This window comes from Amphibalanus amphitrite, unplaced genomic scaffold (assembly GCF_019059575.1).
Source record: "Amphibalanus amphitrite isolate SeventyFive unplaced genomic scaffold, NRLGWU_Aamphi_draft 000003F_arrow, whole genome shotgun sequence".
Classification (NCBI taxonomy): Eukaryota; Metazoa; Arthropoda; class Thecostraca; order Balanomorpha; family Balanidae; genus Amphibalanus; species Amphibalanus amphitrite.
Genome location: NW_024881500.1, coordinates 1,916,217 through 1,941,882, shown reverse-complemented (window position 1 = coordinate 1,941,882; position 25,666 = coordinate 1,916,217). Strand labels below are relative to the sequence as shown.

At 53.1% G+C, this 25,666-nt stretch overlaps 1 protein-coding gene across 2 annotated transcripts in view; it reads right to left on the bottom strand.

Annotated features, from left to right (window-relative positions):
- Positions 1 to 25,666, bottom strand: part of LOC122367310 (NAD(+) hydrolase sarm1-like) — a 97,943-nt gene that overhangs the window by 64,633 nt on the left and 7,644 nt on the right. For both annotated transcript variants that reach the window (XM_043340365.1, XM_043340671.1), the window contains exon 2: positions 2,338 to 3,128. In XM_043340365.1, the coding sequence (XP_043196300.1) occupies positions 2,338 to 3,128 (791 nt within the window). The remainder of the gene's footprint in view (positions 1 to 2,337; positions 3,129 to 25,666) is intronic.

The following is a 25,666-nucleotide window of genomic DNA, read 5'->3' as shown; positions in this document are numbered from 1 at the left end:
GCAATATCTCGGTAACTTCTGGGCCGATTGCGCTGAAAGTTGGCATGTAGGTAAGCACCCACTAGGCCAGGGGTCGGCAAATGGTGGGGCATGCCCCCTTTGGGGGTAATGGAGCCCTTTCGGTGGGGGTAATGAGGGATTCTGAGAAAGCCTATCTTTTTAGAGTTTGTAGCTCCAGTGATGGAGCCATCGTGACTGTTGCATCCCAGGGTTCAAAGATTAGCCCAGGCCAAAGGCACAGCACACTATTGATTAGATACCAATTTTCACGTACCTGCTCGCCTCACCATCTCACCCCTCCGTACAGTCGTTCAAAAGCAGCTGCAACTTTTAACCGTCGCCCGTCTGTTGGAGTTTCAACAGCCGCTAACGTAAGGGGGAGGAGTCGATCGGACCCCCGCGGCCTCTCGGACTCTGATATGGAGCTGTGCATAAAAAAGACGAGCGTGCTACCCGTGACCATAGGAAGCCGCTGCTGCCCATTTTTAAGGTCCTTGGTCATTCCGTCTCATTCAAGAGGGCAATGAAAAGTGTCGAGAAAATCGGGACCCGCTATAACTTCTTGAAGTGAGATTTTATGGCTCAAGATGATCTCCAGAAAAAGCTCATAAGCCAACGGTCATTATGGGTCCAGAGGCCAGTTTTACCAACAGAAAAAAAAGCCGCCTGCCGGAATTTTTGCCTAAAGATCGTTTCACATATGGAGCGTAAACGGTAAAGCCCTATCCGCTTACGAGCCCATCGCGTTTACGCTCCGTATGTGAAGCGGTCTTGAGGCAAAAATTCCGGCAGGCGGTTATTTTTCTGTTGGTAAAACTGGTCTCAGGTCATGATATTTTCCGGGCTGGTGAAAAAAAGATGGGCTCGAGGGTACAATTTGGTCGTGATCCAATGCCTTTTACGTGAGCTTTTAACGAAAAACCACCCGCCGCCCCTATACGTACAAGGGTTAAATGGGATATAGCATAGGCGGCGGAACGGGGAGGGCACCGGGGCACCGTGCACCCTTTGATTTTTGCATTTTAACATTAGCCCTATGGGCGTTGCATGGAAAGAATGGGACCAAAAGTCGGCAGTGCTCCCCCCTCCCCCTTAATTGAAGGTGTTCCGCCGCTACTGGGATATAGGCATTGAATGTTTTGTGGAGGAAGTGTCATGTTTTAAATTTGATGCATTGGAAATGCACAAATACCCAAAGAGTTCCAGGACGGTATGGAATTTCAGTAAACATAGTTGTGTCAGCAATGGGGTCTGGTAGGTGGGGGTAATGGCCCTGCCTGGCGCCCAAAAAGGGGGCACGACCCCGAATGACCTGCCGACCACTGCACTAGGCAATGCATATCCATGTGCCAGAGTTGGGGTGCTAATGCACATGCGCACGTGCAGGGGTCGTTTCCAGATCTCGAGAACGGCTGGACCGATTGCGCTCAAATTTGGTACACGGTTAGGGACCAGTTAGTAGGGTGCCGTGCACAAGTCAGTTGGGACCCATTTTGCACGTGCGCACGTGCAGGGTGCCGCTTCCAGATCTCGAGAACGGCTGGGCCGATTGTGCTTAAAGTTGGCATATCGCTAGAGACCGGTTGGTAGGGTGCCGTGCACAAGTCAGTTGGAGGTACCTACCCCCTCGCAACTTCGCACGTGCAAGGCCCACCCTCTCGCTCGCTCCGTTAGTCGCCCCAAAAGGCGTTATACTGGTTTTTAGCTGCATTTTCAAAGAAGTACTTAGCCTTTAGATAAAGCTTGATTATTTTTAGCTGCATTTTCAAAGAAGATTACCCAATTAGCTCAGTACCCACTGCCAGCATTGCTCAACGATTAGCCACACGCCAGCTCGTGCAGAATATCCGAACACGCGGCAGGGTAGCCGTGTTTAATGGACGCCCACGCATTTGGGAGCGGCCTCCCGTGCATGGCCATTGGCCAGCACCGGGTTCATGGAAGGCCGTCCGCTCGGTCAGCTACCTTGTCCCACTTTACCCTGCCAGCGCAGTTCGTGGCCTTGATCAACTGAAATGAATTTGAGTAGGCATACAGAGAGGACGAATGATGTTTGTTTATCCGTAAGAGCTGTGAGCTTTTGAGATGAAATACGAGGAAAAGAGAAATAAACTATTCTAAGATTGCTTTTCTTGCCCTTACAAAAACACCTCCCGCAACTCCTTAAATTTGGCCACGCCTCTGTGTTTTCTTCTGTCGTCTTCCAGTTAGCCATCACTACCAACCTTTCGGTAGGTACCCAGACGCTAGAATACCAACCATTCCTAAGAGACCAACAAGAAACCATACACTAACGAAACAAACAAGCAGCTGCGAGCCACGCAGGCTCGGACTCACCTGACTTTTGAGTAGTCCCATGCCTTGCATTTTCTCCAAGATGAGCGCCTCGATGATCTTGCTGTCGAGTTCCTCCTGACGCCGCTTGCGCTCGGTCGCGCGATCCACGTCCTCCTTCATGCGTTTGATCTTTCGCTCGAGTTCCTCCACCTTGCGCAGCTTTTCGGCCAGTTCGCCGTTGATGGCGCCGTGGAAGCCGTTGAGCTCAGTGTCCGTGCTCGGGGTCGCGGAGGAGCCGTCGACCGACGCCGCGTCGCAGGTCACCGGCTCTGGCTCCGGCACGTCGCCCACGATCCTCGAGAGCGAGATGGGGGTGACACTGCTGCGCCGCGTCGGAGCCGGCGCCGGCGGCGACTCGGAGCCGATCAACGGGTCCAGACTGGCGGCGCTGGTCACCGTGGGGGAGGCGGGGGTGAACACCGGGGTACTCGCACCGGGAGCTGCGGGAGCGTCAGCGTCCACCGCAGCGGTGATCGACGGCGTCGGGTGCAGCGACGGCTTGCTCTTGGACCGCTTGAAGATCTGGAGGCCTTTGAGGAGTTTCTTGTCGTCCTTCTTAGGACGCTCTTTGCCGGGCATGGTGGAACCAATGGGGACGGGAAGGTTGCTCTTCGTTTCACTACCTGCACGCCGCAGACCTGTAGCTGTGCTCGGGCGCCCCTCACTAGCAGCACGGCCCTCGCTACCGGCTCTCGGCGCACTGGTGGTGCTCGCCTGATCGCCGGCCGCCGGCGGGGACTCCGTGTCGGCAGCGTGGGCAGGGGGTGGCGGAGACGGCGGCTGCCCGGCCACTGCAACACGCAGAGGAGACACACGTCACGAAACAGTCAGAGACTTCACAACGCCTCAGAACACCTTCTATCACAGCACGTTACATCGAGACACGGAGGATCACAACATGTCAGACTGCGTTACGGTTCGTCACAGCTTGTCACACAAGGACTGTCACGGCTGTCGTGGCTTGTCACAGTTCGTCACTCACACACCACACACCAGCTCTGCACTGCACAGCTCTCAGTGCCGCAGCGGGCGCGCTCCGAACAGCGGGCCGACTGCCGGCCGGTCTGCCGAGGTCGCTATGGCGGACAGTGGCGCCATTGGCACCACGGCGGTGTACGGTGATTTCTGATAGCCCGACACGGCCCTGCGCCGCACCTGCAGACACATCCGGGCCCGTCGGGTGGCGCGGTACGGCGCACCGCCGCACCCACCCGACACCGACACCGAGACACCATCGGACCTGAGCCCAGTCTCAACCCGACCGGCTGCCCGGCTCCGAACATGACCGGAATTAACGAGCGTGACCCCCAGCTGACCTCGGGGGATCAGACTTCAAAACTACTCACAGTGCAGACCAGACCCGGCATACAGCAGGCCATAAATCGGCGACAGTCCTGCAGAGACCCAGGTAATCTCATAAAGCCCTCACAAGACACGACAAATCCACATGGCGACACATCCTACTCGAGACCAGCACCCGCCTCGGTCCGCACACTCGGGGTTTTGACACAGCGCAGAACCCACACACCAGACGCACACAGCCAGACAGTAACAGTACGGGTCGTGGCGACTCGTGTGACCTCACGTGACCTCATGCAGCGTCCTCAAAGCACACCACCGACACCACTCACTGACACACGAGCTGTCGCACCTGGCCGACTCCAGCAGGCGCCCATGGTCGCTCCTCGGGCGGCCGACGCGCGTGCCACTGACACAGAATCGGCGCCGGAGCCGACTTGGCCCCTGACCCCGTCACCAGCTCTGGAGCGGCTCAGCCGACTGGTGGCCAGACGCTATTCTGGTCAGCGCCCGAGCCGCACTGGGAGTGTTGCCCCCCGCGGCCCGTCGCCGCCAACCGCGGCCCACCCGGCCTGTAAGACAAACACAGACTCCGAGACTGCGCAAGGGCCCGCGAAGGGCGGCGGGAGCGGCATCTGCGGGGGCGGCATGAGCGACGCGACGCCCCTAGGGTAAACAGCCCGGCCGACGCCGCTGCCGACGCCCGCCGAAGGTCGTCGGAGCGCCGAGAGCGACGGTCAGCTGTCGGCGCCGACTGCCGCGCCAGGTGACCTACCCCCGCGGAGGGGGAGGGTTCGGAGGCCCGGCAAACTGCATGGTCTGAATGGAGGCCAGGATTGACGTCCGAGCCTGCTGCGATGACGTCTGAATGGGCTCGGGGCGCTGGGTTTGAAAGGAGGTCGAATTTCAGGAAAAACAATTCGGTGTAGATTGGTTAACCGACGCCACTGACAGTCAAAAGCGGTCGAGGGTTTTCAACATCATATCGACCCCTCCATATTTGGAGACGTCCTGCGGGGCGAAACCAAACGACGCATTCTCATCGGAAATCGTTGATCAAATGCCGTGAACGATACCTTTCGTGGCTGTGAAGGGCAGCTGTTGCATCAGGTGGTGGTACCGCTTACCAGATCAGGTGTCTCACCACAGCGATCAATGGGTTCCGTGACTGACTCAGCGAGAGTCAGAGCTCTGTGAGTCCAGCAGGCTCCAGTCCTCCCACGAGTCCAGGTCATCGAGCCGGGCGACTATTCTCGTCTGCCGCCCACCCGGCGGCGAGTTACCTAAGTGTGGAACTACCCAGCGCCGAGCCGGCCGGATGACGTCACACCACGGCCAGTGCCGGCGCGGCGGCAGACTGGCCGAGATTGGCATGGTCTTAACTTGGCGAAGAGGCATCGGACGCCAAACTTCTGCTGCAGCTATTAATCACATTTCATGCGTTTCTTCCATGTGTATGAGCTATCAAGTCCTTCGAATATGGATGTGGATGACATGAGAGAATGGATGCAACCACGAATAAACTATGAACTATGAACTATGAATACCTAATGTGTAGGTGAGCGTACCTGCATTTAGCAGTGTGTGCTATGCTATGTGGATGGGCACATCCGACAGTCGACACACTGCGCAATGGATTCCGATATTGCTTGGCTGATTCTGGCTTTGTGTCTTCGAACGAACCATTGAAGGGGAGGACGTCATTTTTAAAGGTTGTTAGGTGCACGCAAACGTTTTAAGATAAGCAACTGCTGATTGAATTTCTGGCGAGGGTTGGTAGAACGCTCTGTTTACAAATGAGTATCTACCTACCTAGTACCTACCTGCAGTGGCAAATAACTGGGTCGCGGTCAGTTAGGCATGATTCACGAAGTCCCTTATCTTTTATTAGACCCAATGTGCAAAGCCCAATGTGCAACATTTGCGCCAATGTGCAACATTTGCGTCTTTTCGCGTTGTATCGGGTAGCAAATGAGAAAATCTGCTTCTTCTCCACAGCCCTCAATTCAAGAAACCGTCCTTTTCCTCATCGCATCATTCCAGAACATAATTTTCAAACATGGGTATCTTCCCCACAAAAAAACTTCGGGCGCCGCTCGCCCAGGGAGACGGAAGAGTTATATTCTCGGCGGTCCAGATTCCAGTCTGCATTCTGCAGCACACTCAAACTTGGCGGACCCCCAGCGCACGACTGAACGATTCGTATTGTTGTGAGTGACTGTGACAATTCACTGGTGGTTTCGGAATAATTAACAGGCGGCGCAGCCCAGTGCCTCTTACAATGAATTACAGTGGCGAATGCACTATTGCAGAGAAGAAATGGATTGAGCAGATGCCCAACCTTGCTGTATTATCAACTAAACATTAGGTACGCTTTACATTTTAATCAGGCAATCATGTAAAGAAACGACTTGCGAGTTGCGACCCTTCCGCCTTACATAACTCGGCAGAATGCCCCTGAGTCGGCTAAACTACACTGCATCTCTTCAAACCTTAGGTATTTTACAATTTACCACTCAGCTATGCAACAGGCTTATAATTCACTGCTCAAGTCTCAACCCCTTTTTCCCTATCATCTTTTTGGCACCGTCAATCGCCATCTGCGCTGCCCACTGTCCAGCAAATAATCCGGCCGTCTCCAGTTCTCTAGCAGGGGCTTCCAAACTCAAGCGAACTCGCCGAAGTTTCGCCATTCAATGCGCAGGATCTGTACAATTGAGTTTGAGAGCCTCTGTGTTGGCTCGGCGCGCCTGCGCCGCGCCGTTGGTCCGGCCAAGTACGCGAGTGACGTCATGCTATAAGCGTCATCCTCCGACCAAAGTCACCAATCAGAGCCCTAGAATCGACTTGTAGTTCCACACTTAGGTAACTCGCCACCCGGCGCGGTGCTGATCGGCGGCGTCACACACTGTCACCGCGGCGTCACGCTCGTGCTCTCAGCGGCGAGACGCTCAGCACCGTGTCACTAAATGGTGACTCAGACTGCACGACTGGCGTGACTGAGTGTGTATACGACTGTGTTTGGCCGAGCAGCTGGCACCTCTCCGAGGAGAGTCCTGTTCGTGATGGTGATTCAGAGTACTTTGGAGATTTGTGAGCAGATTAATGTCGGTTCTGACCTGCATCAAAGCCATCGGTGGGAATGCGCCGTGTCAGGCGAAGTAGCAATGAACCTGGAGAAGAAGGCGTTGACATCTAACTGAAAGTGGGGGTTTGAGTCGACTGCCAAGGTCTTGACATCACCTGGCCCCGCAAGCTACGCGGTTTCATGATGTCATCTGACATCTGCTGTTCATCTTGTGCATTTCAGCGGACATATGTCTGAGTTGTGTTTAATCCGAGGAACTCTAGTCAGACACTCCCTCAGACAAATCTCCTAAGAAGGCCAGAATGGATGGTGAGACATGGTAGCTGCTGCCTAATCCCTTCCATAATAAGTAATTCACCTACTTACCACACGGCTTACGTCGCTTTCTGGCGTCTGAACAAACACGAAACGCTCCAATCCTGGCATCTCTGCGCCCACGAGTAGCGCTATGACTGTATCGTAGACAGCACCCCTAACTCATCCATAGTGCCATCATCAGACTCGTGGGCGACCTGATGTAGTCAACCTCGATGCATCGACCGCCCACACTCCGTCGCCGGAGATCAGCATCCCGCCGGCCGCCTCCCACGCCTCCCGCCCACAACAACTCCCACAGGATGGCCCATTCATCTCCAGCTTCTGGAGGACCCTCTGACTCACACCGCCCCCTCACACGAGCGGGCGTGCCGACCCAAACACCTCCGCATCAGCAGGGCGCTTCGGCCCAAACATCTTAGCATCAGCAGGACGCCCTGAATCCCTACCCCTCCAGCCAGCAACCGGACGTGCGTCGTGCACCCAAAGGCCTCTTTAGGTGCATCGCTGAGTGTTTAGAATGTCTGCAGCGTTCACGTGGCTGTGTATAGTGTATGCCTGGAGACAGGACCCAGTCAATGGCCGAGTTTCCTGTTGTCGGCTATGAATGGACGGCTCAGGAGTAACAACATGATCACCTCGGCAGGATCGGGGCGACAGGGGCCAGACCGCACTGGAGCCGGGAGCATCTACATGCTGACTCTCGTTGATAACGGAGGACAGCGGCTAGGTCGACGTCTTCAAGTTCATGTTTGATTTGAGAATGTTATGTGGATATAATTACTGATATATGGTTTTATGCTGCAGCCTCTTCACCGTTCGCCCACATTTCAATGGATTCAGATTCCATTAAACGATCGGATAGTAGCATTGGCGTAATCATGAAATGCATGAATATTGAATGATGCATGTCTAGTGCCTACATTTACCAACAAATCACAAAGTTGCTTAGTAGTTGCAATTTATTTCTGGTAAACAAACCAGACAAATAAAGACAACCAGACACCCAAACAAACAAACAAATCCAGAATAACACTCAGTATAAAATGCAATGTCTCCCAAGATGTCAGAAATGTTTGCTGGTGTTTGGTTAAGCCGGTTTGTTTTCCTCTCCAAATGGATGGGTCGGAAGACCGAAAAACCGACAAAAACTCAAAACACCCGATAGTCTCGAAGGCGAGCCGCCAGACCTTTTGCGTCACTAACGTCGAACTACCACAACACTGGGATTAATTTGCTACTGAAACTTCTGTGGGAAGATGATGCGGGGTGGTTATGTCGGTTACGGTACAACATGTCTAGCCTGGAGGTTGACTGATGAAGACATGCAATCATTACACATTTTAACCTGTGGTGAAGGTCAAGGCAGACCTTGTTTTCGTGAACTTCAAAACAGGTGCAGCATTTTACGAGCAATATACCTATTTCAGCTTCTAGTTAAAACGGTGTACAAGGTGAATGACGTTAGCTACCGACCGTAATGTCACATTATAATCATTACCACATGCCGAGATATCCCTTTAACATTAGCACGTGCATTTGGGAAATGGCTTCGGCCCAAGATTACTTTACTACTCAGGTTGGTTCACTAGGGAAATAAAGGCGCCGTAGCTACGTCACGGATTTGGTAGCAATCTGGTAGCAATTTTTGCAGACATCAATGGCGCACGTGTTGTTTGATCGTCGCCAATACTATTTTACTGCACTATTTTGTTATTTCACTGCAATGTATTTTACATTACATTTGAAAATTAAAATAAAGAAATATCCGTAACCCAGCAAGTCAGTTATTCTTTGAGGCAGCACTCTGTCAGCATTGAGCCTTCAGAATGTGTTATTTGATAGACTTTCCCACATTTTCTACTCTTGTGGAAAACTTTCTTAGTCATCAAAAATGTATGCACATATGAATAATTAGAACTTCATTTTCAAAGTTTTATAGAAATAAGATTTCACATTACATTATCATAAGGCTACCTGTCCATTTCGTCCAACCAATTAAATATTCATCCAGCAGAAGGCAGGTACCTCTGACAAGGTACTGATATCTCTTATCTACACCAATATTTCAGGAAAATGACAGAGACTGAGAAGCTATTAAAACTTCAGCGTATGAAAGGGATGTTATGGCTTATGCACATTGAAAAACATCAGATAATGCTTTTGAACCATCTCATTCACCAGCACACATCAATCCGGCTCCTGGCTTCTGTCAAGGAAACATTCCAAAATAATGCATTATTTTATTTCATTGACCACCTTGCAAAAGACAAACAGCAAACACATCACCACCAAAAACAAAAATAGTCAACAGGTAGGTACCAGCTGATCTAGCCGTGCTGTGTCATGTGCCTTTGAAAAACTTGAATAGTCAGGGTTGAATAAACACCCCAAACTTAGCCATTCAGGGGAAAGTGGGGTAAGACGGTCAGGGTAGGTAAGACGGGCACCCCTTCTGCAGACCAAACCAATAGCGCTACGAGCAAGAAAAGTTAGGACCAGAATTGCCTTTCCCACTACACACCACCATTCAAGTCTGGTGAATTTGTGTTCAGTCGATAATCTTTTATTTTGATTTCTTTAAAACACTCATTTCATTGAAAACATCCATAATGTATTGTGCAAGCTTTTGTGTACAGCACTATAGAGTTAAAAACTCGCAATCACTTGTGGTACACTCATATGCCAACAGTGTTCATTTACGGCGGATTTGCTTTGTCTGCATCAAATTGTCCACAGCGAAAAATCGTGCTGAACTTCTGACATTGAGTTTGGGGTAAGACGGGCAACTATGAACCCAATGGGTCTGTAATGGTGAAAATATTTTTGTTGCTGTAGGAAAAAAGAAGCATTTCTAATAAGAATATGTTCGATTCCGATACTCACAGACATGTTAGCAATATTCCTTCGGCACAGTTTATTCTCGAATAATGAATGTGAAAAACGGTTCTACATGGCTTCTGAACTAGGGCCTATATAGGAGCATACGCCTTCTGCACGAATCTCGTATACTGCCATTTCCGAAGCACTTGAGACCAACGAGCGACTGTATAAATGCGGCTAATCTCGGGCATTTGTTGCGAGCTGCGCTGATCGGTGAAAGAAGCTGGCCGTCTTGCCCTACCCATGTGACCGTCTTACCCCATGGGGTGGGGTAAGACGGGTTTTTGCAAGGTTTTGCAAAAATAGCTGCAGTTTATTTGTTGAATCAGGTCTAAGTCTCATCTTCTGGCAAATGAAAGTAAAATGTCTGAAAAAGGTTTTCACCCAGTTTCCCGTTTCTATGATGTTTCTAACCGGCCGAAAAATGGCTCCAAAGTTAAGGTGCCCGTCTTACCCCACTTTCCCCCATGCATGAACAAGCGCAAATTCTGGTCGAGCATTTAAATAAAAATAATACTAACAGCATTGTAGGTTACAATTATAAAAAAAGACAATTACAAAAAAACAGCAGAGCTTACTCTACAAGGCATAAGCATTAATTTCATAACTGACATCCAAATTCGCATCTCCGAAGTTTAACCCACCTACCAGCCACCTGCACATTTCTGCGCACATGTGCTGCGCAGTGTGCACAGTCACTACACATTACACAATTATGAGAATTAAAATAGTTTTAAACAATCAAGCAAGTCAGGACTGGTATGCAGATTCACAAGTTCTATCAACATCTTCAATTACCAACAATCAAGAGCACCTTGTGATCTCAGTAACTCCGCAGATCCATCTTCTGTTTTCCATTTTCAAATTTCAATTGAAATATAAGTTCCATTTGGGAGACACATGTTGCATCATTATGTTTAAACAATTATTATGCTTGAACTTTTGATTTTTCATGTGAACTTCACTTCAAAAGTTGATTCAATTTTTAAAGTTGTATAATGCTACGATCACGGCGCACCAAATCACAGATAACTTGAAAATAACCAAGCAAAAGCCACATTCTTCAGCAAACTATGAGAGCTATCTGATCCATGCTGCGTTGAAATAATTGAAAATCGCCAAAATCAGTCAAAATATGACAATTAAATTAATATAAACTTCACAAAACTCTGATTTGTGAGGCAATGCGCAACAGAAATGCGAGGGAATATGGTAGTAATCTGGTAGCAATTATGAAGGATTTCCCCTGTCGCTGATGAAAAAACACTTGAAACAAATTTTTCAACGCAGAGGAAATCCTTCATTATGAGTTGCAGGGACCATTTGATTGGCCCATTTTAGATAAATATAGGCCGAATGTTTCGATTTCAACCCCATTTATCGTAATGAGACGAATCCATTGGCTTAGTGGTACGTCTTTTGAACACATGTAGGCCTTAGATTTCTCCTTAGCCCGCCTGAAACACACCATGCTTTGCATGCATTTCTATGGGTGAAGGAAAATTCATGCGCCGTGATGACGTCACGGTAAAGGAATTCTGAAGCTCGTGAACGGGGGCTGGCTTCGGCCCGCCTCGGCTAATGTTGAAGGTATTTGGGAAACGATTCGGCCCTAGGGCTTTTTGATTTTCCCAGACAAAATTTTACTGAATATTCTAAGCGGAAGAACCAATTCCAAAGAAGATTGTCGTACTGACTTAAAAGTCACCGTCCAGCACAAGAAGAAGATCTATTCTGCTCTCCTCTACATCTTCCAGCCAACTAAACTCACAATCCCCCTCCTGGCACATCCACAGCTCGCAGACACACATCTCACATCATCGCCAACCAATCGCGCTGTCATACGTCATATATCTCACATCATAACCAGCCAATCATGCTCCCATACGTCATGCCCGGCCCAGCTACTTGCAGGGTGTAACTCGGCCCTGCCGGCATCAGATGCCGGCGGCTATGACCAACGCTGGGTCACCGGTTCACAGCTCGACGCTGAAGCTGACTCACACTTATACGGCTCACATTCATCCTTGCGTCACGCTACATCACCCCCTGGTTCTGAAGAACCACATTACTCTACATGTTACATGTCATTCAATCAACGCATCAACTACATCCTCTGGCACACCATCGCCATATCTTTCCGGCTCTCTTCGAACACGCGTACCACGCCGCAGCGTCGCAGGCACGAACGTTTCACTCTCGTCTGCGGACACATCGGACCCAGTCGGTGGATCGGGGTCCGGGGACTGAGCGACGCTGGGCGGCCGCGTGTCCGACTCCGTCACATCACTCGGAGCTGGCGACACACACACGCCATCACACTCGCTGTCATCAGACCACTCCACCGTTGGCGCTCGCAGAGCCCCTGGCCTCGGACATTCAGGGACGGTCAACCGATGTCGGAGGTTTCGCACATGTCGTGGGACATTATCGACTTCGATTGTCTGGGCCGAAACGACGCCTGTCACAATACCCTCGTCTGACTTTACAAAACATCGGTCGCCCCGCCGCCGAACCCACACCTTGTCCCCTACCTGGTATACACCGGGTTTCTTCAGCGGCAGGGCGTCACCAGGCTCGTCTGAGGTTCTGCGGGGCGTCACGTCAACGTCTCGGCCAGGGTGTCGAAGCACCCCGTTGATTGGAGCTGTGGCCGGGTCACTGCCATCCTTCGGTGTCACGTTGTATCGATGGACTGCTTCAGCAACGGAGCAGGACTGCCGGGCCACCATCACTTTGATGGTACGATGATGGCGCTCGACGATGCCGTTCCCGCCGGGCTCGTAGGCAGCGCGGAACCGGATGGATACGTCCCAGCGAGCCGCGAACGCTAACATGACCCGGCCACGGAACTCTGTCGCATTGTCCGTGAGTATTTCCGCCGGGGCTCCACGCTCTAGAAACACGTTCTCCAGCTCACTCACAATCTCCAGAGCTCCTGCCCGGCGAAGCCGTCGCCATATGACGTACCTCGACGGCCCGCAGTCCACCAGCGTCAGGTATGGGTGGCCGTGCACGTGGGTGACATCCATGGCCAGGCGATCCCACGTGCGTTCTGTTCCGAGTGACCCACCGGGCCAGCGCTCCGGCGCCGGGTCAATCGAGGCACACGTCTGGCATCGTCTGACCACGTCTCGCACAGCTGGTTTTGACACCCGCCTCACCCCCAGCTCACGTCGGGCGTACCACAACGTTCTCCTCACTCCTTGGTGACCGATGTTTTCGTGGATGGTGCGGATGTCACTCGCTGAGGCACTTGTGATGGCAGCGACAGCCACCGGTTGTGCTTTGGACGAATCAGTGGTTGGCTGGTCGGCAGTCTGCAGCCAGGCGTTGGGCACCCGCGTCACCTCATCAGCACGGTTGACCGCTGACGCGACCAGCTCGATAGTGACCTCCAGTTCGTACTCGATGACGAGCTGACGGAAAACAGCCACGCGCCGTCGGATAAGCATTTCGGACTGCGCCTTGGTTCGCAGCCTTGCCTTACCCGACAGCGCGTCACTCAGCCAGCGGTGCACCGTCACCGAGTCTGTCCGGAGCGTCAGGCGACGGAAGCCCCATGCTACCGCCAGGTTGACACCGTTGAGAGCGGCATCCAGTTCTGAGATATTGATGTGCACGTCCCTCTCCGATTCGGCACGCAGCCAGGACGCGTCCTCGATGATGGCGCCCGTGTCAGGGTCAGTGAGCACGACACCGCGGGCGATGGAGCTGGCGTCGGTCCACACCACGACGCTCGTCCCTGTCACACACCACTGGCCGCGTGCCGGGTCACATGCTCGAAACCGCCGTGACACCTCATCCACCTCACGTTGTAGTTCCTCGCTGACGATCGGAGTGTCCCAGTCCGGGCTGAGGCGGTTGGCAGTCCGCTTCATCCATGCAGCGGCCGGCCGCAGCCAGCCTGCGACCGGCACATGAGATGTCAGCTGGCCGGCCCACGCGAAGACAGATCGCCGCGTTAGCACGGATGGAGCCTGCGTTGGTGACTCCCCGTCCCTACTCCACTGGAGTGCCGGCCCGTCGCTCTCGGCGACACGAAGGCCCAGCATACGTGCACCGGTCGCGACCCGCTCCGGCGGCTTGCATGTGAGCCCGAATCGAGCGAAGTGCTCGGCAACCTCATCAGCCGAGACCACCGCTTCGTTGACCAGCAGATCATCGGCGTAAGGCAGCACTGCCTCTGCCAACCCGGGGCTCTGTGCGAGCACCTTCCTGACCACAGCCTTCATGATCAGAGGCGCGATACTGAGCCCAAAGCCGACCCTGGTCAGGCAGTACCGCCGCCCTTGCACGATGACTGTCTGGTACGGCCACAGGGCCGGGTCCACACGAAGCTGAAGAAAAGCTTTCTTCAGATCCAGGACAGCGACCCGGCGTCCGTGACGTCGCCACCTTCGCAGCTCTTCCACGCAGACGTCAGCGTCGGCTGTGTGACGTGTCAGGTGTTGATTGAGTTCCCGATAATCTAACACCGGCCGCACCTTGTCCTTCGCTGCCTGAGTAACCACCATCAACGGGATCAATCCCTGTGCGGGACCGTACATCGTCTCATCGTATTCGCGCAGCCAGCCCTCACTAATCCACAGCGCCAGCTCTGCATCGAATTTTTCACGCGCACAACTCGGCACACCGTACTGAGCTATCGAGTTTCCAAGCGGGGGCGGAGCCACGCCACCGGCCCATTTCCAACGGACTGTCCACACATCATCGAACACAGCCGTGAAGTCAGTCTCGTCAATCCTTAGCTCCGGCTCCGTGTCGACCGCTCGACACACCTCCCGCTCCGGCGGGACCTCACGCTGCACCACAGCAGCCGTGTCGACCGCGCGACACACCTCCCGCTCCGGCGGGGCCTCACGCTGCACCACAGTAGCCGTGTCGACCGCTCGACACACCTCCCGCTCCGGCGGGACCTCACGCTGCACCACAGCAGCCGTGTCAACCGCTCGACACACCTCCCGCTCCGGCGGGGCCTCACGCTGCACCACCGCAGCCGTGTCGACCGCTCGACACACCTCCCGCTCCGGCGGGGCCTCACGCTGCACCACAGCAGCCGTGTCGACGCTCGCAACTGGGTTGTCGCTCCCGAAGCGAACGGATCCTCCACTTACACTCACGCCCTGCAGGGCGTCAATGCCGGTCATGCCCAGCAACACGTCTACGCCCAGCAACCGGGCCGGTACGACGACCGCCCGCACACTCACTGTCGCCCCGCGCACTCCAAGGCTGACCACAGCCCGCCCACAGCACAGCACCGGGCTGTCGTTGACAGCGACCAAGCTGGCGTCACTCCGCTCCCAGCAGGACACCATGCCCTTCCACACCACTGTCTCGCTGCACCCTGTGTCGACGAGTGCTCGGCACTTGCGCCCATTTACATTGATGTCGATGATGGGGGCTCTTGGGTCACTGCGGCAGCTGGCGACGGCGGAGCCCGTGGCGCTGATGTAGCGCCGTCGCCGTGCCCGTTTGGGCAGAGCCGGGCGATGTGGCCTACCTGGTTACAGGTCCAACACCGCAGTGGTGGACGGCGACCCGTCCCTCTGGCTCCCCGCTGCTGCTGTACATATGATGGCGGCGGCTGGACGACAGCCACCGATGCAGTCGCTCTCTCCCTGGCCGCCATCGCCAACGTTGACCTAGCGACGGCGACGGCTCGCTCCAAGGAGAGAGTTTCATCTCCAGCACTGTTACGTACTGTTAGCCGCACCTCCGGCGGCAGACCTTGCAGGAAGTGCGTCGTCATCACTTCGTTGGACACTGAACCTATGAGGGATATCAGCCGCTTGACTGATCCCAGGTAGGCATCCACAGACTCGCCCGGTTGTAGACGTCGGTGATACAGCTCATACATAGCCGCGTCGGGTCCCAATGCAAATGCACGATGCAGTTTTTGGCGGACGATTGCAGCATCCCGCTGCTCGGTGGAGGAGAGGGTGGCCCACACCTCGTACGCCTGGTCCCTCAGGCGTGTGGGTATGACAGCGGCCAGTGACACACGACGCAGGGCACACAGCTGTGTCGCCTGCTCCAGCCATCTGACGACGTCACCGCTGCCGTCGAACTCCGGTATTGCCCGCAGATCGAATGCAGGCGCAGGAAACTCTGGTTCCATGGTATTGGTACCAGCTACCGGTGCACCACTGCCCTCTTCTACGTCAGACATAATCACAACACTTAGTCGAGAAGGCCGAAATAGCTTGTCGTACTGACTTAAAAGTCACCGTCCAGCACAAGAAGAAGATCTATTCTGCTCTCCTCTACATCTTCCAGCCAACTAAACTCACAATCCCCCTCCTGGCACATCCACAGCTCGCAGACACACATCTCACATCATCGCCAACCAATCGCGCTGTCATACGTCATATATCTCACATCATAACCAGCCAATCATGCTCCCATACGTCATGCCCGGCCCAGCTACTTGCAGGGTGTAACTCGGCCCTGCCGGCATCAGATGCCGGCGGCTATGACCAACGCTGGGTCACCGGTTCACAGCTCGACGCTGAAGCTGACTCACACTTATACGGCTCACATTCATCCTTGCGTCACGCTACAAAGATATTTACGGATTGTGTGTTCACTAACAGCAACAGCAGAAGTGAGCAAAATTAAGACTGCGTTTTCACTTACTTTTGCTGTCAACGTAATTCAACTAAACAAGGGTATAGGCAAGGCAGTGGTATAGGTATCGTTCAAATGCCAATGTATTTATTGCTGCAGAAAATGGTCAGCGAACTGATTATTACACTTATTACAACATAATGCACGCAAAAAACGAACACTTTAAATGCGCGAAGCATCTTAACAAGCCACAATGAAACATTTGATATTGCTCCAGCTGGGATCCAAGACGCGTTTGATTAATCGGTTCACCCAATTTTCAGTTTTCCTCACGGTTTCCTCACTCCTGCTGGAAGTGGACTCCATATCTTTATTCTAACTTCTGACGCTTCACAATCTTCCTCCTCAGCCTTTTCAAACCCTAAATAAGGGGGAAGTAGGAAATTTCATCTTTCATAATCAACGCAGCCCAATAATGAAAAACACAAAAAGATAATCACGGTGACTATAAATATGATCATAGTATTAATATAATATTAACACAATATTAAGAATATAATAATATATATCAAATGAATATGATATTAACTGTTGCGCCGGTACGGCATGTGGTAAATCTCTTCCCAACCTTGGGCTGTGAAAATGCAATTTTATTCACCTCGGTTTTTGGCTACGGACCTCGTGCCTACCGGCACTCGGTCCTCCGCACAAAAACCTCGGTGAATAAAACGCATTTTCCCAGCCCCGGTCGGGAATATATAATCCAGCTCGGGCCGCGGGGACCATCGTTTAGTCTGTCGCTATAGAATTCGTCGCTTGTACGCGCTATCTGCGAGGGTCAGTTCCCGTATCCCTAAAGCCCGCCATTGTGCCATGGAAGCGGCGCACGTGAAGCGGTATGCGGTACTGCATGTCACCCCATCAGCCTCGTCTCTGCTGCCGTGAACCAACAAACATGGACCGGATGGGCGGCACGGGATGCCACCTGACAGAGCCGTCCCTTTATAAAGATACCTGGCGCCAGATGCTAACTGTGCCCGACAATGGCCACAAAGCAAAGTCATGCTGCCATTCCACTCATGCACCCTTCTGTTCATATTGCAGAGTCACATTTCACGGCACACAAAGGCGATTGAGCTACACAATGCAGCAATAATTTTCCAGCATCAAAGAACATTGTCAGCTATTTGCCTGCTGGGAAACTGTCAGGACTCAGCGTGATACCAGCCGGATGGCCATCTAAACGGACGTATGAATGTGATGGGTCTCGCTGATTGCACATCACAGAGCTGGGACGTCACCCATCAGCTGTCGGTCATCAGCTGTCGGTTGTCAGCTGTCGGCCATCACCACCAGCTGTCGGATGCTGTCTGTCGGACGTCAGGTGTCGAGGGCAGCAATCAGACAGCATAGCAGGTTCAAGGCTGCAGCGAGCCACAGCACTGTATTGCCAACTGACAACGACCCGGCCGGCCATAGCAACCGACCCGCTATTTCGATCGCTGTACCAACACCGCACTTGCAGCCCCACGAACCTGACTAAACGGCAAAAGAAGTTTCCTGTTCTGGTCGAATGCCTAAGACATCGTAGTCGGCAGTTCTCGACACATGTTCGCAGTACGAACCAAGTGACGCCGCGAAAACTGAACCGAAACATTGCGGGTCACTTAACGACACCGTGTGAACAGTCCGATTTCGTCTGGGGCGTCAAATGCGCCATCTTGAAGCTTCCTGTATCCCATTTGAAACGTCGGATGAACAATCCGAGACACCGTGTGACCAGCCCGTAAGCGCCAAGCGACTCACAGAGCGCCGTGTAACCTGAGCAGTGAGCGTGGCGCCATGTGACCCGGACATAGCGCCATGCTGACCCGGACATAGCGCCATGTGACCCGGACATGGCGCCGTGTGACCGTTGCAGAGCGGCCTATCGCGACTCTCACTAGCCGCTCGGTCCCAGAAGAGTCAGGCAGACGGTCAGAAGGGACAGCAGGCGCCGCCTCGGCCAGTCGAGTGACAGGTGCCCACAGCAGCCGGCTGGCAGGCTGCCCGGCGCTCGTCCGTCCGTCAGACACCGCCCCGGCCCCCGCGCCGACCGTGACCGCCAGAGGTCAAAGGTCAGACACAGATGGCTCAAACAAACACAGTGACAGCAACAAAGGCTTCTGGCTGACCGCTCGAAAGTGCCCCATTTGATCTCGACGAAGTGAAACACTGAAATAATCGCTAAATAAGTAACCTCAGCCAAGCCCTCGGCTGGTGGTATGAGAGCCTTTCTCCCAGCCTCTCTCCGTGCCCTGTCGCTCTCCCTCTCTCCTCGCGACTCCGCGCCGAGACCAGCCAGCGGGCGAATGACCTCTTTTTGTGCGCTTTCATCAGCCGTCTCTGGCGGCGGCGGCGGCGGCTCGGGTGTCTCGGGTGGCACCGCGCGGCCCTGCCACCCTGCCCGGCCTTGTCCGCTGCCGCGCCGGGCGCTCGGAGGAGCCCGCTGCTTCCGGGCCCGGCTGATACCGGTCGGTACTGGGTGGGCCCGGGGGGCGGTCAGGGCCGCGGTCCCGGGTCCGGAGGTCAGCATGGGGTCGGGTGAGACTGGTTTAGTCGTGAGCGGCACTGTCGTGGACTGGGGGAGAGACAATGGGAGAGGGAGGGAGGGCAGACAGTGACCTAGCTTTATTTGGAGTGGCGGCGGCTGGCGCGCGTGCCACCGTCCCGCGCTCAGCCGTCCCGGTACATATATGCACCGCGTCTGAATCACAGCACCGGCTCATGGCTCAGAGGGCTCCCACGCGACACCGGAGCGGGCCTGGACGCGCCCGGCCGGCCGGCCCGGACCGAACGCTCCAGAACAACTCCTGTAAACGCACCAGCGCCGGCCCAAACCGAGCCTAACGAAGCCGGCAGGACGGCTGCCTGCGCCTGAACCGACCCTCAGCGGTAGGAACCGCACGTGCAGACCACACAGCCATCAGCTTGTTCCATCTCGTCTGAGCGAGCGGGTTAGAGGCTGACGAGCGATCCACCGGCGGCGGCGGGCTCTGCACCGACTGCAGAGGTTGATCAGACGGCGGACGGCGGACGGTGGACGGGCCGTCCATTGTGTGGTGTTAGCCGCGCCAGTGCAGGGCCCCGACAGGCTGAAGGTGACTGACCGCCAGACCAGCCTGCTGCGCAGTCTGTGCAGTCTGATAGACATGGACGTCGTGTCTCCGAAACCACACCGTGTCTCCGAAACGGCTCAGCTCTACTCGGCGCTGTTTATTATGGAAGTTGTTTGGTCTGCTCCAACCCGCTGTGCCAGACTTGTGTACGAGTAGAGCTGCTTGGTTCCGTTCGTACAGACCTTGAGCAGACCGTTACGGGTAATCCCCAAAGCGGCTCAACGCGGCGACTGCCGGCGGCCGCCACGCCGACGGCTCATTACGGAGTCCATTAGGCGCTCCTTACCTGGCAAAACTGGGGCGCCGCTTTCTACATACGTAGCAGCAGCCATGTGGCTTTGGGCGGTACTGCTGTCCAAAGGAGCAGTTGTCTTTGGATAGGTACCTATGAAACATGAAACAGTGGAGCTTTTTGTACCGTGTAGGACTAGTTATTTTATGGCAGCACATAGTTAGTAAATATTGCAAGCATTTCCAAATATCCTACACCACCAGCCATCAGTCATCACTCATTGTTGTCAATAATTATTGAGAGTGAGCTTTCGACAACGCCCTAAGCAACATCACCAACTCACACCTGCTTTTTACGTGCAATATAGTCCTATGATCCGTCCGTAGTCCCTATGAAACATAACCGTCCGCGGTCGACCGTGCGTGGTTTATGGTCTCCCCAGCTTCCATCGAGGACGCCGGCCTATCCACAGCGCTATCCCCGCATCGTAAACCGGCAGCAGATAGTGCAGACACGAGCGCTGACCCCGTCAGCACTCATGGACCCGCAGTTGATGGCCTGTTTATCCGTGGACCACGAGACTCGCTCTGCAGAGGCCGGCGAAGGCTACCGGGGACCCATAGAACACGTGCATGGTGGGTAGGGTGTCCCAAATTTCACGAAGTTTTCCAATTCACTTAGGATACACCGGGATCCCGTTCCTTGGTTCATTTGAACCTCACACACCAATTTATAGAGTAAACTACCGGTAAACAAGGTTGCCGCTAGTGCTCTGAAGTTTTATTTGTATTTTGGTGTTATATGCTAATGCAGCGTTGTAGTCTCCGAATGCAAAATGGGACATATGTGTAAGCAACGTAGCAATTTTACCTTCTCCGATGCTCAGTGATGCTCAGATCTCACGCGCATTGCACACTGATGAAGATCCGGGTATATGTACGCATACATACGTGTGTAACTGTGTGTGTGCGTGCCCGTACGCGTCCGTATGTGTGTATGTGTGTGTGCGCGCGCGCGCGCGACTGCGTGCGTGCCAACCGGAGAGAAGGCAATGCCCGTTTTAATCTTGGTGTGAGTGATTTCATGCGCCGATGATTTTGTTCAGGAGTAAGTGATCAAATACAGGTCTCAGGTTGGTACTTCAAATGTCTCGCTTCAGATCGAACCGTCAGCGGCAATGGCACACCACATAGACGCAGATTGAACGGAATCAAATTTATATTGAACCTATGGGTATTAACTTAGCCGTACCCTGCTCTGAGACCGTCTACGCGTAACATCACTGTATCCTGCTCCGAGATTTGTATAAACAAACATCATTCCCTGCTCTGAAAACTGTCTAAAACATCGTACCCTGCTCTGAGATCCGTCCAAAACATCGTACCCTATTCTGAGATCCGTCTTAAACATCGTACTCTGCTCTGAGATCCGTCTAAAACATCGTACCCTGTGCTGAGATCCATCTAAAACATCCTATGCTGCTCTAAGATCTATCTGCACTCTACAGTCTACACGTAACCTCATCGCACCCTGTTATAATATCTGTCTACCACTGACCCATGTAGTCCTTCTTCGTGTGACCGTAAAGCGACCTGTGCCATGCCACCACCTCGGCCAGCGCCCGCGGCTAGTCCTCGTCTTCCGTTCTGTCCATCAACTCCTGTGCCAGCTTCACTCCGCCATCCGCTCCATCATTCACAACTGCCAGACTGTTGTGAATAATGGAAAAGAATTGACGTGTTTGTGAACTGCGTTGTAACCTGAGATATTTTCCCATTTTTTTGACAGGCTCTTGCAACCATTCGAGCGCGCACTCGTCCAGATTCTGGATGAGTGACTATGATTCTCATAGCCGGGTGCAACCATTCGAGGGGGCACTCATCAAGATTCTGGATGAGTGCGCCCTCGAATGGTTGCAAGAGCCTATCAAAAATGCAAAAGTATCTCAGGTTACAACGCAGTTCACAAATACATCAACAGTCTGGCAGTTGTGAATGATGGAGCGGATCGCGGAGTGAAGCCGGCACAGGAGTTGATGGACAGAACGGAAGACGAGGACTAGCCGCAGGCGCTGGCCCAGGTGGTGACATGGCACAGGTCGCTTTACGGTCACACGAAGAAGGACTACATGGGTCTGTAGTGGTTAGACAGATATTATAGCAAGGTGCGATGACGTTACGTGTAGACTAGACTAGAGTGTAGATGGACCTTAGAACAGCGTAGGATGTTTTACATTTATTGCAGAGCAGTGTACGACGTTTAAGATGGATCTCAGAACAGGGTACGATGTTTTAGACGGATCTCAGAGCAGAGTACGATGTTTAAGACGGATCTCAGAATGGGGTACGATGTTTTAGACGCATCTCAGAATAGGGTACGATGTTTCAGACAGTTTTCAGAGCAGGGTATCATATTTGTTTATACAAATCTCGGAGCATGATACAGTGATGTTACGCGTAGACGGTCTCAGAGCAGGGTACGGCGAAGTTAATGCCCATAGCTTCAATATAAATTTGATTCCGTTCAATCTGCGTCTATGTGGTGTGCCATTGCCGCAGACGGTTCGATCTGAAGCGAGACATTTGAAGTACCAACCTGAGACCTGTATTTGATCACTTACTCCTGAACAAAATCATCGGCGCATGAAATCACTCACACCAAGATTAAAACGGGCATTGCCTTCTCTCCGGTAGGCACGCACGCAGTCGCGCGCGCACACACACACATACACACATACGGACGCGTACGGGCACGCACACACACAGTTACACACGTATGTATGCGTACATATACCCGGATCTTCATCAGTGTGCAATGTGCGTGAGATCTGAGCATCACTGAGCATCGGAGAAGGTAAAATTGCTACGTTGCTTACACAGATGTCCCGTTTTGCATTTGGAGACTACAACGCTGCATTATCATATAACACCAAAATGCAAATAAAACTTCAGAGCACTAGCGGCAACCTTGTTTACCGGTAGTTTACTCTATAAATTGGTGTGTGAGGTTCAAATGAACCAAGGAACGGGATCCCGGTGTATCCTAAGTGCATTGGAAAACTTCGTGAAATTTGGGACACCCTAATGGTGGGGGAGGGAGTTACGGAAGAGTGTTGAGCATCAGGCAATCAGTCGTCTGTTGTATTCATATGCCGGTCAGTTGAGTGGGATGGAGCACGTGAGCTTGAAATGTGGACGACAAAAAATCAGCCACAAAAATGCAAAGGAACTTTATCAGCAGACATGTTAGCTAACACTGGCAGGCTCAGGCATCGCCCGTTTTGGTGGTCAACCATGGAATGCTAGCGATGCGAAAAGTCGCCAGGCTGGTGTTCTGGACATGTCATTACGTCTCGTAAATCCCACCTCGGCACATCATCAACCTTTATCAGCGGGATTACCGCGCTAATGACAGCGCTCCGTGCATAGCTGAGCTTCTGGCTCGGCCGGCCGGTTCCCACGCCTTCCAAATAGCCGCCGGACGCTCGGCCCGTTCCGAGCATGAGTTGCCGTTCGTTCCTGTCACGATCGCTCTGACGGCTGCTGTGGCTGTGGCGACCCTGGCAGCGGTCGTGGCAGCGTGTAACAGCAGAGAGCGGCCTAGACAGCAGAGGTAGGCGCCAGGCGATAGCGGTGCTTGGCAGCGGAGAGCAGCATTCAGGGGCACCCTGACTCTGCAGGTGCGCTGATCCGACACCGATGGCGCGGCAGCACTGTCACGGTTGAGCAGTCCCGGACCGCTGCTGCCCTGTCCATGTCCGTCACGGACACGGACAGTCCGTGTCCGTGACGGAAGATAGCCGTGCCACCCCTGGCCTTCGAGCTCCGAGCCGGGGCCGCTGGAGGCTGGAGGCTCTGCCGCCGAGCTCGCTAAGGACGGGTTTGGGTAGCGCTGAGAGAAGAGACTGACGAGAGAAGAGCTCTGGGACCGTAGCGGACTAAGGTCCACATTTGGAAAGAATCTAAAAAGGCTCACCAATGTACATATTAGGATCGAGTAAACAGGAGACTGTAAAAACGAGACTCCTGGCTAAAGTATCAAAGTCTGGTGGTAAGTACCATATTGAGCAGATTCAGACAGAAACAAGAACATTCAGACAAAAACAGCAAGAAGTCGGGATTTTAGAGTTTGTTTTGAAAATTGAAAGTGCACATAACCGTGCAATAATTATCCTCCGCATGATGAAATAATTTACTTAGAAATCACGCAACCGTTTCCCAATTGAACCGGAACACACGGGTGCATTTAACACCAAATCGCCGTTGTAGAAACCCGCGATAATGCAAGGAAAACGGACATGACGAGACAATGATTTCATTCCAACCATTAATTCCTCACCATTCTAATATCTATGTAGGTCAACATCAATCACACTGATGGTAGATAGGATTAAATACCGTTTAAAGCGGTATTTGGACCTATGGTCGTATGCATGTTCCGTTGTCCGGGTGAAGTCATTATGTTACGCAAATTTTGGAAAAGAAATTTTTCCAATTTTTGGAAAATTTTGGAAAAGAATCAGAATCACCAAAATGAAAAATTTCACAAAATGTATGAACTGTTCTAAGGCATTGTAATGGTCCAACAACCCCCGAACGTCAACGGACAGACCTGAAAAAAGACAGGCAGATTCACGAAAATACGCCATCTATGACTCGAAAGATCCCTCACGGCTCAAATGAGCTACATAAAAACAAGTACGACAGACGTAGATATCAGGCGTGGGTATCTGCTGACTGTGGCAGGTGCTCGCTTTATCTCGTGCCGGTCATTCACCCCTGGACAGCTGCTTGTTGCGTGCTTGGCACAGAGGCACGGCATTTAGCACAACAGACGCATCACTGATGTTAGCGAAATGCCACCGGATACCTTACCACGAGCCGTGCCAGACCCGGCTCAAAGGCGTGGCGCCCGTGGCAGGAAACGAAGCGAGGCCTATGCGACGTGGCAAGTGAACAAGCAGATGCTCGAAACTCCGACTAAAAGTATTCAAATACGTATAATTTTCAACAACCTTCAGCAACGAAGTTGAATGGAATGGGTATTGGCTAATCAACAATGTAGGAAGTCGTCAAGAAAGCACTTCAGAGTGTTTGGGATTAGAGACGGATATTGGTCTCAAATAAGCCCAACAAATGCACCACCACCTGGAGCGACAGCAGAGGTCACCGACGACAGCAGAGGTCAATCAGCTGGAGACGTCCGTCAATTGAGATCCTATTATTGCCCATGCCGGCCAGTGCTGAGTTGCAGACTTTGAGACGACGGCCGACGGGAGGCGGGGGCGGCGCGGGTTGGCAGGGGCGGCAGCGGGTACTAAGGGGGGGGGGGGGGTTGCAAGGGCAGGAGCTGAAGGGCGGACGCGGAGGGGAGGTTGGGGTCTGCCGGGGACGGAGCAGACGCGTGGGCGGGCAGTGTGGGCGGACGGATAGCTCGGAGGCCTTCAAGGTCCTTCCTACGGAGATAGAGTTCCATTACACTGCAGACGCTGAAGGATTGCAAAACTATGGTGTCAGCATTCATCAAATAGCATGTGAATTTGTACAAAATGTATCACCGCAGAAACAAACCGAGGGAAACGTGCGCGTGCACTCTGCAGACTGTGCCCAATATGGTCCTCGCCAAGGACGGCAAATGCATCGCACGACGTTACAGGAATCGCACAGTTTTGGAGCGGAGCTGCGTGGGCGACGGGCGGACCCACCAACAGGTCCGCGATCTTCGGCAGATCCACCCCAGGTCCAGGAAGCAATTCTGCGACTGCGCTGCAGCATTCAGAGCCTA